Here is a 12,638-nt window from a genome sequence, read left to right as displayed (position 1 = left end):
TCTCCTCTTAATGTACTACAAACTAGGACTCTTGAGTACAGTGCTGAACAAGAGTGCTCAGAGGTGACATCCTTGATGTCACCACCTCTTAGACTTACCACCTCTCTGTTGTTTTAAAGAACATCTAGCACTTCCATCTATAAATGTTCTTTCTTTTTGTTTTAAAATAGTTTCATTTATTTATTGTATATGTGTGTGCACTTGAGTGTATGTATATGCAGGTGCCCACAGAAGTCAGAGGAGGGTGTTGGGTCTCCTGGGACTGGAGCTACAGGTGGCTGTGAGCTGCCATATTAGTGCTGGAAGTGAACCCAGGTCCTCTGCAAAAGCAGCAGGAATTCTTAAGGAATGAGTCACCTTCCAGCTCCCCACCATCTCTCTTTCTCTCCCCCCTCTGTCTCTCCCCATCCCTCACTGCAGTGCTGCGGACTGAACCCAGGGCCCCCTAGATAAGTACTGCATCACTGAGTAGCATCTGCGGCCTCATTTACAAATTTGTTTGTTTTCTTCTAAGACAGGGTCTCTCTATGCAGCCCAGGACTGCCTCAAACTTACAATCATCTTATTTTGGCCATCTAAGTGCTGGGGCCCTAGACATGTACCAGCTCACCAGACTCCTGTATAAATATTTTCATTTGTATCTCCCAAATAAGGATAATTTTATGTTTTATGTTTTTATTTAGAAAGGCTTTGGAAGTTAACTTTTAGAGTAATATACAAAATAACAAGTTTCATCATGGCATCTTTCTGTGTTGGGTGCTTGCTCCTGTGTGTGCATGCTCTTGTGTGTGCACGCCCCTCCTGTGTGTGCATGCTCCTGTGTGTGCATGCTCCTGTGTGTGCATGCTCCTGTGTGTGCATGCTCCTGTGTGTGCATGCCCCTCCTGTGTGTGCATGCCCCTCCTGTGTGTGCATGCTCTTGTGTGTGCACGCCCCTCCTGTGTGTGCATGTATATGGAAGACAGGGGCCAATCTCAGATGTCATTCTCAGGAGCCATCCACCTTGTTTTTTGAGACAGGGTCTCTTTGGCCTGGAGCTTGTGTCTTAGTTAGGATTTCTATTGCTGTGAGGAGACACCATGACCATGGCAACTCTTATAAAGGAAATCATTTAATTGTGGTGGCTCACTTACAGTTCAGAGTTTACTCCATTATTGTCATGGCGGGAAGCAAGGCAGCATGCAGGCAGACACGGTGCTAGAGAAGGAGCTGAGAGTTCTACATCTTGACTCACAGGCAATGGGAAGTAGTCTGTCTCACTGGGGGCCGCTTGAGCATATATGAGGTCTCAGAGCCCTCCTCTACAGGGACACACTTCCTCCAACAAGACCACACCTACTCTAACAAGGCCACACCTCCTGATAGTGCCACTCCCTTTGGGGGCCATTTTTTTTTCAAACTACCATAGCTCACCAAGCAGGGATTCACCTCTCATGTGTCCCCAGGGCCACCACACCCAGTTTTCTCACATGGGCTCTGTTTCAAATTCAGATACTCATGCTTGTACCTATCATCTTGCCAACTGAGCTTTCTCCCAGCTCCCCATCGACATGGCAATGTCATAGCTACACTAGCGATTATTTTATTCATTCCCCTCCCCCACTGTTCCCCTGGGCCTCCTCCTCACCTCCAGCTGGTTCCTTTTCCTTCCTTAGTTACCCACCCCTCTGCTTCCGAGTCATATAATACATTCCCATATATTGTAACTCTCTTAAAGTCTCCCTCCCCTCTCATGAACCCCAATACACAGACTCCTAAAAGATTAACCACAATATCTTTATCATTATCTTTATTTTTTTTTACTTTTTTTTTTTTTTTAAGGATTTATTTATTATGCATACAGTATTCTGCCTACATGCCAGAAGAGGGCACCAGATCTCATTACAGATGGTTATGAGCCACCATGTGGTTGCTGGGAATTGAACTCAGGTCCTCTGCAAGAATAGCCAGTGCTCTTAACCTCTGAGTCATCTCTCCAGCCCACTTTTTTACTTTTTTTAAGACGGGGTCTCACTGTGTAATGCTGGTTGACCTGGTACTCACTATCAGTTTGAGGCTGACCTCAAACTCAGGGATCTGCCTGCCTCTGCCGCCCAAGTGCTGGGAGTAAAGGTGTCCACCACCACCTGGCTTTATGCCCTTGTATCTTAAAAGCTAATACTATTTCTTTCTTTTCTTAAAATTTTTAATTTAATTTGTGTGTGTGTGTGTGTGTGTGTGTGTGTGTGTGTGTGTGTGTGTGTGTGTCTGTGTCTGTGTGTGTGTGATGTGTGTGTGTCTGTGTGTGTGTCTGTGTCTGTGGTCAGAGGACAACTTTCAGGGGTCAGTTCTCTTCTTCCACTGTGTGTTCCAGAGACCTAAGTCAGGCTGGCAGGCTTCAGCCTCAAGTGCTTTCACCCCGAGCCATCCACCAGCCCAGCACTATTGCTTACATCATCAGACACAGAAGATGTGTTTCTAAGCTTTTCTGCACATTACTCAACATTCCCAGCCCATCGGTGCTGTGCACTAGCCTATACGAACAAGAAAGCTCCTAGTACACTTACCACAATATCTCCTTCCTTCAGAGTGTGGACCTTCATGTAGATCCCCACTGCGGCCTCCTTGGGGAGTTCACCAAACTTGGTTTTGATCATGGTACATTTGACTGGATGACCAAACTTGGCTCTGAAATGACAACAGCTTGTTAGAACTGATGTGTAAAACAGCCAGCTTGCCAGGTCCCAAATAGTCAGCCCTCACCTCACTACTGAAGAATCTGCACTCCAAAGAAGGTGATAAAACTCAAAATCAAGGGGTTGGGGATTTAGCTCAGTGGTAGAAAACTTGCCTAGCAAGCGCAAGGCCCTGGGTTCGGTCCTCAGCTCCAGAAAAAATAAATAAATAAATAAATAAAATAAATAAATAATTAAAAAAAACCTCAAAATCAAATCCTGTGTGAGTGTGACTGCTGCTGTCTGGGATTAGAGAAATGTAAGAGACTGGACTTGGGAGAGAAAGGCCTAGGGACCCTTTAGCTGCCAGAAGGCTGCTTCCTGAAGAGCAGATGACCCCATGCAGCTGAGCCAGCCTGGTGGACAGGAAGTCCAGGCATAAAGTTCAGGCTGCTCAGCTGGAGCTTGAGTCTATTTCATCCAAAGCTGCTATGGGAAAGGAGTTCCCAACAACCAGCGCTACTTACAAACAGAATGGACTGTTCTAAGGCAAGGCTTTATGCACCTAGGGACACAGTAGAGGCTGGGAAGGCAGAGTAGAAGTTGGCCTCTCTGTTTATAAAGATAACTTTCCCTGGTCAGCCTGCAGACCCTAGACTTTGTTCACACTGGGGTTCATTTTACAAAGGCAACCCTGTTGTGCTCTCTTTGATTTTTGTCTATGGCAGCAGGAGAGAGGCTAGACAGTTGATTAGAGATAGAGAAAAGATTATCAGCCGAGGATATCTGGGGCTCACTCAACTCGTACACAAGACAGGCTTCCTTCCTGGCCCTCCAAGAAGAGCACAAGCAAGGCATGTACCCAGCATTCCCTGTATCTTTTACTTCCGGGTCCACATTGTCCCTTACTGGCTCACAGCCAGGTACTAAGCATCCTGTCAGCATTAAGCATGATTTATCAATATTTCACATAACTCTGAGACTCAGAAACCACTGTCCACAAAGCATAAGGCTTGGAGAAGTCAGATCCTTGACACAGTCAAAGCAAGTGACCAAGCCAGGATTTGAACCTGGGTTGAATTGACTGCAAGCCAAGCTCTTACCTGGTATACTAGAGCTCGTTCCCCTAGATGGGCAGTTTCCTGAAGAAGCTGAGTCAAAAGGACCCAGCAGCATGGACCCAGAAAGCAAAGATCCTGTCTGCCTTCTTTAAAATACTACTGTGGCTTGAGAAGATGAATGTTTATGTTCTTTTTTTTTTTTTTTTTTTTAATTTTCTGGAGTTGAGGACCGAACCCAGGTCCTTGTGCTTGCTAGGCAAGCGCTCTACCACTGAGTTAAATCCCCAAGCCCGGTTATGTTCTTAAGTAGCCATGTGAGTCAGAGGCAATGAATACAGGTCCTGGATAGCAGACTCAGGACTTCCGTAGGCTGCCTCAGCCACATACCCATCCATCTAGGATTGACGTGTCTGCCACCTCTGCCCCTCACCAGCATCTCTGAAGTCCCTAACACCCACAACCAGACCGCCCTATCAGCTCAGAGTTCCACTTACTTGACCTTCGGGCCCAGCAGCTTTGGGAGACTATTTTCTCTTGTGTTGATCTTCCCGTGAGCAGCTGTTCCCTTTTGCTCTCTGGCTTCCTGGAGACGCAGAAGTTTCAAATAGCTGAAGTCTTGTAGAGGATATGATTTGATCTGGAATTCCTTAAATCTCTCCATAGGAGACATCACTATTAAGAGAAGGCACAGAAAAACACAACGATCAGCCTTGTGCAGTACAAGGATGGCGGAAGAGCACCATAGGAACCCACTCAAGCTGTCTGGTGGCCTGAGGAGAGGAAGGAGGAGGTGTGGAGGTGCATGCTTTAATCCCAGCACTTGAGAGGCAGAGCCAGGTGGATCTCTGTGAGTTCGAGGCCAGCCTGGTCTACAGAGTGAGTTCTAGGCTTGTCAAGGCTACAGAGCCAATGAAGAAGAGGAGGAGGAGGAGGGGGCAGAAGGAAGAGGAGGCAGCTTCCATAAACTGCCCTCAGTGGCAGCCGCATCAGATCTTTCCACATTACATTTAGATAAGCAGTTAGCCTAGGACAGAAGAGGTGAACAGCAGAGACTTTAAGTTGACCGCTAAAAAACCGACGCTTAAATTGAACTCAGTTCTTTTTGAGCCAAAGCTCCTCTCTTTCTACTAACAGATCACATTTGGGGCTGGAGATGTAGGTCAGTCGGTAGAGTACTTTGCTCGCGCACACACGGCTCTGAGTTTGGTCCCGGCACCCATGTACATAGTTGGGCATGGTGGCTTGTACTCATTATCCCAGCTCTGAGGAGGGAGAGACAAGAAGATCTTTAGGGCTCGTGGGCTAGACAGCCCAGCCTACGTGGCAAGCCCTAAGTCCTAAGAAGACAAGGTGAGCTGGGCATGATGGCTCACATCTTTAATCTACCTACACTTAGGAGGTACAGCCGGGTGAATCTCGATTTCAAGTTCTGCCAAGCCACATTTCTATATCCAGCAAAACTGTCTTAATTAAGGAGAAAGAAATGCTTTCCACGATGAAAACAAACAAAGGAATTCACGAGCATGAACCGACTCTTGAAAGCCTCCTTTGACCAGAAGAGAAAGGTAAACACGGGCCTGGAGAGGTGGCTCAGCACTTAAGAGCCTTTGATGCTCTTACAGAGGACCTGGGTTAGACCCCCAGCGCCCGCCCACATGCTGGCTCACAACCGTCTGTAACTCCAGTTCCAGGGGATCCCATAGGCACACACACAGAACACATACATGCATGTAAAATAAACAACTTTTTTTTTCAAGACAGGGTTTCTCTGTATAGCCTGGCTGTCCTGGAACTTGCTTTGTAGACCAGACTGGCCTTGAACTCACAGAGATCCACCTGCCTCTGCCTCCTGAGTGCTGGGCTTAAAGGTATGCACCACCACCACCCAGCAAATAAATATTTTTTTAGAAAAGTAAACACATCCAGGGGCCACAGGAAAGAATAAGCCATGCTAGAACAGTAAGCATAAGAGGAATAGAAAAACACCAAACACTGCAAAATCAACAAAAATACAGGAGTTAATAGACAACTTTCAATAATAACTCTGAAGCTTAATGACATCAATTCTCCCATCAAAAGACATAAAGTTAGTATAGTGGCTTTCAAAAATAAACTGCATTGCCTGACAGTGGTGGCACACACCTTTAATCCTAGACAGCACTTGGGAAGCAGAGACAGGCTTATCTCTGTGAGTTCGAGGCTAGCCTGGTCTACAGGGATAGCTTCAGGACAGCCAGTGCTACGCAGACAGAGAAACTTTGTCTCAAAAAAACAAAGCAAGGGACTGGAGAGATGGCTCAGTGGTTAAGAGCACTGACTGCTCTTCCAGAGGTCATGAGTTCAATTCCCAGCACCCACATGGCAGCTAACATCTGTCTGTAACTACAACATCTGACATCCTCACACAGACATGCATATAGGCAGAACACCAATGCACATAAAATAAAAATAAATTATTTTAAAAAGTATACTGTCTCTTTAAAAAAAAACAAAGCAAAACAAAACATAAATAAATAAATAGACAGCATCTATTAGTGGCCTCCAAGAAATGCGCCTCACGAGCAAGGACAGAGGCAGCCATAGCATGAAGGGATGGAAAAGGGTATTCCAAACAAATGGAACTAGAAACCAAGTAGGGAACAGCTAGTCTGGCATAGTGGTTGACAAGCCAGAGCCCTTCACTCAAACAAGGAGGAAGGCAAGGGCCAACACCTGAGGTTGTCCTGTGACTCCCATATGTGTACATCCATCCACCTAAACAAACATGCACATGAGGAAGCGTGACTACAATCTCAGCACTAGAGGTGTGGCAACAGGAGGACCCCTGGGGGCTGGTAGCCAGTTAGTCTAAACCAAACGCATGCCCTACCCACCTAAAATAAGTAAAAATAAATAAAAATGGCTAAAAATGGTTAAATAAACACATTTTAGTGACCGTGGCTATAGATCAGGGGCATAGTGTTTCCCTGGCATGCGTAAGACCCTCGGTTTGATCCCCAGTACCACAGAAAAAAGAAAAAGCCATTTTACATACAAAGACACCAAAAAAGCAAGCCCAAAAGGATAGGAAGAGAAATATCAAACTAATAGTAAGCAAAGGAAGCTAAATTAAATCAAAAGGAGTGACTAAAAGAGTATCAGAAAAAGCAGATTTTAGAGTAAAGAATGCTGCCAGAGACAGTAGTTCATCTCAGGTCAAGAACGTGACTTGTGGGAGAGCAGCTGCCAGGCCTTGCAGTCTGGGGTCCAATCTCTAACACCTTAAAAAGAAGTCTTCTTGTCTTGAAGAGTTCAGTCCTGTGGGTGCATGGGTCAAAGTCAGCCTAGGATACAGGGGCGGGAGGAGGAGGAGGGAGATAGGAAGAGAGAAAACAGTAGTTGGAGATTCCCTCAGCTCCGTATTAACAGCTGATGGAGCAGATCGGAAAAGTCAGGAGGGACACAGACCACTGGCCCACCATCAGCAGCCCGGCTGACTTACATTCAAAGCACACTGCAGCAAGTGCCAGCATATTCTTTTCATATGCAAATGGAGCATTTACCAAGATAGATTGCTTTCTGGGCCATAAAACAACTTCCAACACATTTGAGGGGATTCAAACTGTACCGAATATTTTATCATAGAAATAATAAACAGAAAGATAGCTGGATGGTCCCCAAATCTTTGGAAACTAAATAACACCCTGATTAATATTCAGTGGGTCAAAGAAGAAATCAAGAGAGAAATTTAAAAGTATTTTGAACTGGACCACAATAGAAACACAGCATATCCAAATGTGTGCAATACAGCCTTATATTTAGGGGCCTGGCATTGGGGGGGTGCTGATGTGAGAGCTGACGTCCCTTTCAGCCTGCCTGTCATCTTGTAGTAATGGTGACAAGTGTCTACCATAAATTCATGCATCCAGGGAGTGGTCTATGAGTTTTGTATATTCATTTGTTTAGTATCCAAATGACTTTATGATACAGAGAACATAATTTATACTTTAAAGGACCCAAGGACACTGATGAAGAAGGAGACAGACTTGTGTCACACAGGACCCTCTAAGTCTAAGCCTAGGCTCTTTTTTTTCCCTCCCAAAACAGGGTTTCTCTGTGTAGCCCTGGCTGTCTTGGAACTCGCTCTGTAGACCAGGCTGACTTGGAACTCAGAGATTCACCTGCCTCTACCTTCCAACAAGTGCTGGGGTTAAAGGTGTGCACCACCACCGCCCTGAATGAGCCTAGGCTCTCAACAGTGATACTGTCCAGATAGGTGATGGGGAAACCAGGTCTAATGACTTAAGTACTAACCAATGCCAGCTACTATGTGGGATAAACCTGGCTCTGTCACCCCCCAACACACACACACACACACACACACACACACACACACACACACACACACGCATGCACATGCTCTCACATGCACACAGATATACAACCTCCTGTGAACAGAAACACCACCTAAAGTCGGGAAGCTGTTACCTTAGGCGAGTTCTAGAAGCTTTTCTCTCGTGCTATTTGTGTACAACACTAGGAAATGGAGACTGGGCATGGCTGGAGCCTTTGACAAATGTGAAAGCTCTTGCTTTTCTTTCAATGAGCTGGGTCTGTACTCTGCAACCCTCCATTGCTTAGTATCTGTATGACCCTTAAACAAAAAAAATCTCACCTCTCCGAGCCTCAGTTTCTGTATCTATAAAATGGAGACACAATTGTATCTTATTGAAAATCTGCAGTGATGGCTAGTTTTGGTTGTCAACTTGACTACATCTGGAATTAACTAAAGCCCAAAAGTGGAGGGCACACCTCTGAGGGATTTTTACTTAATTTGAAGTGGAAAGAGCTACTTCTAATCTCGATCTTTGAGGCAGAATGACACACCTTTAATATAGGTCTTTTGAGCTAGGAAACACCTCTCATCTGGTCATGCCTTCTGCTGGAAGAAGGAAGCTTTTGCTCTTTGCCTGGTTGACCTTGCCTTGCCAGCCAGTCCATTCCTTCACTGGCATTGGAGCCTACTTCTTCAGGATTCCAGTGTCTGCTGAAGAGCAGCTGAGGCATCCAGCCTCTGGACAGTTCACACACTACTGGATTCTTGACCGTTCCTTTCATAGGCAGCCATCATTGCCTGTAAGTCATTCTAATAAAGCCCTTTCTATATACACAGAAAGATTCATTCTATAACTTCTGTTACTCCAGAGAACCCCGACGAATACACCTGTTACACGAATTACACTTATGGCTAACTAGCCAAACCACTACGTGTATGCAGAATTCAATGAATGATAGCAGCTATTCATGCCACATATATCGACTTAGATAGGCACTGGAGAATACACAGTTGCAATCACACACAGCTCAGGACATACCCCAACCATCCACACTGGCTAAAATCTGAGTGTCTATTGACTCTGTGGATCACTCTGAATAAACGTAAGATGCCTGGAATGGCCACAGGCCCTGGGATCATAGAGTTTAAATTCTAGGGAGACAGCCATTTAAAAACTATTTCAGATTCGCTATATGATTTCAGCGGGACAGACACGACAGAGAAGAAATACCACAGATGCAAATGAGATATAATGAGGGCTGAGGTGGAAGACGCTGCTTCAGCAAGAGAAGTCTGGGAGAATTCTCTGAATAAGGATGCTTCATCTAAGATGTGAAAGGCAGAAGCGAGCTGGGGAAAGACGGGGTGGGGGTGTAGGAGACATGAGCAGGTGCTTACATGGAAGAATCCAGAGAGAGGGAGGGAACCATCGGCAGGCAGGGCCAAAGATCAGGATCTTAGAGTTGGTAGAAGAGGTGGGTCAAAGCAAACCTCCTGTCTGCCCCTTCGAGCTCCGATGTCCACAATTCTATGGACTGGGGACTGGAACCAGGACTGGGCCCAGGGGACATATCTTTCCCCTGCCAGCTGTGCCTTCAACTGCCAGATGTGGCCATGTGACTTACCATTGCGGTGAACTCCCAGAGGTTTGTGGTCCAACAGCTCCAGCTGCTGCCAGACCCACTTGTAATAGGAACTGGAGGACCCCAGGTCTAACATCCGCAGGATCTCACAGCTGCCCTGGACAGATCGAGGGACACAAGCCAAGGGTCAAACCCAGAGGCTCCAGGCAGGCCAGGCTTTGAAAGGAAGCTCTAGATCTACCTGACCCAACCCCATTTTGTTTTATTTGCTTAATGTGTATCATTCCATGTGTTTCCTTCATACAAATGTTATCTTCTCATAGAAAATTCAAACACCCAAAGAAGCATAAAAACTATACACCACACCGACACAGACAAAAGCCACTATTGACAATATAACGAGACAGTTGGCCTTGCTGATAACTTCAGGTTACACATCCTGTTGATACTGATGTTCCCTAACATACATACATACATAGATATATATTATATAAATAGTATATAAATATTTATATATGGATAGATACATATTTTAGTTTTTCAAGATAGGATTTCCCTGTGTAGCCCTGGCCATCCTGGAACTCACTCTGTAGACCAGGCTGGGCTCAAACTCAGATATATCCACCTGTCTCTGTCTCCTGAGTGCTGGGATTAAAGGCATGTGCCACCACCGCCCAGCGACTTTTATAATTACTCTGCAGTTAATTTCTGATCTTAGAAATGATGGCCTGAGGAGCTAGAGAGATGGCTCAGTAGTTGAGAAAACTGGCTGCTTCTCTGGGTAAGCCAGGCTCAGTCTCCAGCACCCACACAGCAGTTCACAACCAGCTGTAATTCCAGTTCCAAAGGATCTGATGCCCTCTTCTGATCTCTGCAGACACCAGGCACACACATGGTGCACTTATATACATGCAGACAAGATACCCGTACACATTAAAAACAACAACAAAACAAAACAAAAACAAAAACCCTTTTTAAAAAAAAAGCAAAAAAAATTACCTAGGTTCCCAAGGATGACGTTTACCCCTCAGGTAACTCTAGCAGGTGCAAATGTATACTAAAGCAAAGACAAAAGAGGAGGAGGAGGAGGAGGAGGAGGAGGAGGAAGAGGAGGAGGAGGAGGAGGAAGAGGAGGAGGAGGAGGAGGAGGAGGAGGAGGAGGAGGAGGAGTGGTGGCACACCCTTAATCCAGGCACTTAGGAGGCAGAAGCAGGCGGATCTCTGAGTTCTAGGCCAGCCTCATCTACATAGCAAATTCCAGGCCATCCAGGGCTACATAGTGAGAGTTTGTGTCAAAAGACAAACAAACAAAAAGAAACCCAGTTACACATCAGGCCAAACGTGTTATTCTATACTATTGCTTAGAACATTGTTCTATGCTAATTCTTTATTTGTATGTGTGTACATTTTGTGTGTGTGTGTGTGTGTGTGTGTGTGTGTGTGTGTGTGTGTGTGTGTCATTCTCTACCTTATTTTTTTGAGACAGTTTCTCACTGAGCTTGTTGCTCTCAGATTCATGAGACTCCCAGACCAGGGAATCCAAAGGCCTGCTCTTGTCTCTCCTCAACATACAGTTGAGTAAAAAATATCAGATGTCTGTACTAAAGTTATTCCATTTATACGAGGCTCAGAAACTGGTAAAAGTACTCTGTGGTGGGGATAGAGAAGCAGCTCAGGGCTAGAGAGGCAGCTCAGAGGTTAAGAACACTGCTTTTCCAGAAGACCTGGGGTCGATTTCCGGCACCTATATGGCAGCTAACAAGCATCTCTCTATAAAACTCCAGTTCCAGGGACCCAACACCCTCTTCTGGCCTCCACAGGCACTGTACACATGTGGTGCACAGAAATACATGCAGACAAAACACCCATACACAGAAATAAATCTCAAAGTAACCTGTGATGCTATTGTAATAGAGTGTCTTTGGGGGATTTTGTCTGAGAAAGGGCACAAGGCTATCTTCTGGAGGCTGGAAATGTTCAGTATGTCAGTTTGGTAGATAGTTGCCAGGTTTCAAAGTCATCAAGACAAATAGTTCAGATCGGCAATTCTACTGCGTAAGTTACACTTCCAGAAGACATTTTTAGGTTTATATAGTTTGATGGGTGTGTACCTGCTTGTCTGTATTTGCATATGCAGGTACCCTAGGAGACCGGATGTTGCCATCTGATCCCTGAGAACTGGAGTTGTAGGCAGGTGTGAGCTGCCTGATGTGGGTGTTGGGAACTAAACCCAGACCCTCGGCAAGAGCAGCCAGTGCTCTTAACCACAGAGTCAGTTCTCCAGGCCCCAGAAAACATTTTCTAAAAGATTCAGATTTGGCTGTTTCTAATTTGTGAGCATTATCTATAACTTTTATTTTTTTCAACACAGCAAAGCCCCCAATTTAAAACACAAAATCCTCCATCTTTCCAAAGTCCCCTATTCTGGGAATGGAAACAACTCAGTTCCAGGTAGCACACAATAAGTAGAAAACTCAGGATAAGATTAAGAGAACTATTGTCTTCCCTCCTCTCCTATGCTAAACCTACAGACTTAGGCTTACTTCTAGATGACCTAAGGAAAAACGACAGTGTAAGTCATTTGCAGTGACTGCCTATGCCCTGCACAGCAGGCAACTCCAACATGCATCTTTAACTCTTTTTGTTTGGTTTTGTTGGTTTGTTTTTTGAGAGAGGGTTTCTCTGTGTAGTCCTGGCTGTCCTGGAACTCGCTCTGTAGACCCGGCTGGCCTTGAACTCACAGAGATCCATACCTCCACGTCTCCCTAGTGCTGGGATTAAATGCGCGTGCCACCACCTCCCAACATATCTTAATTCTTACAGAGGTCACTGAGGCAGCTCCCTGGGCAGATAATGGAATGGGACTTTTTCATCTTTAAATTGGACACAGTCTCCTTATTTGCTTGGATCAGTTTCCTTAGAAAGGGGACTTGTGATGATCAGAGTAAAAACTTGAATTCCCAGCATTCCCTTCTCCTGCTCTTCTGATCCTGGGAGTTTGCATCAAGATATGAGTCTCCAGGCC

At 45.4% G+C, this 12,638-nt stretch overlaps 1 protein-coding gene across 2 annotated transcripts in view; it reads right to left on the bottom strand.

The window, feature by feature from the left end:
- Cnbd2 (cyclic nucleotide binding domain containing 2) overlaps positions 1 to 12,638 on the bottom strand; it is a 65,745-nt gene that overhangs the window by 14,200 nt on the left and 38,907 nt on the right. For both annotated transcript variants that reach the window (XM_052725549.1, XM_052725548.1), the window contains exons 8-10: positions 9,656 to 9,770; positions 4,210 to 4,387; positions 2,547 to 2,667 (exon numbers count right to left, since the gene is read on the bottom strand). In XM_052725549.1, the coding sequence (XP_052581509.1) occupies positions 2,547 to 2,667; positions 4,210 to 4,387; positions 9,656 to 9,770 (414 nt within the window). The remainder of the gene's footprint in view (positions 1 to 2,546; positions 2,668 to 4,209; positions 4,388 to 9,655; positions 9,771 to 12,638) is intronic.

Source organism: Peromyscus californicus, unplaced genomic scaffold, assembly GCF_007827085.1.
Source record: "Peromyscus californicus insignis strain IS unplaced genomic scaffold, ASM782708v3 Scaffold_7__1_contigs__length_154581171, whole genome shotgun sequence".
In the NCBI taxonomy this organism is placed as follows: Eukaryota; Metazoa; Chordata; class Mammalia; order Rodentia; family Cricetidae; genus Peromyscus; species Peromyscus californicus.
Note: the sequence above shows the minus strand (reverse complement) of the source record. Positions and strands in the feature narration are given on the sequence as shown.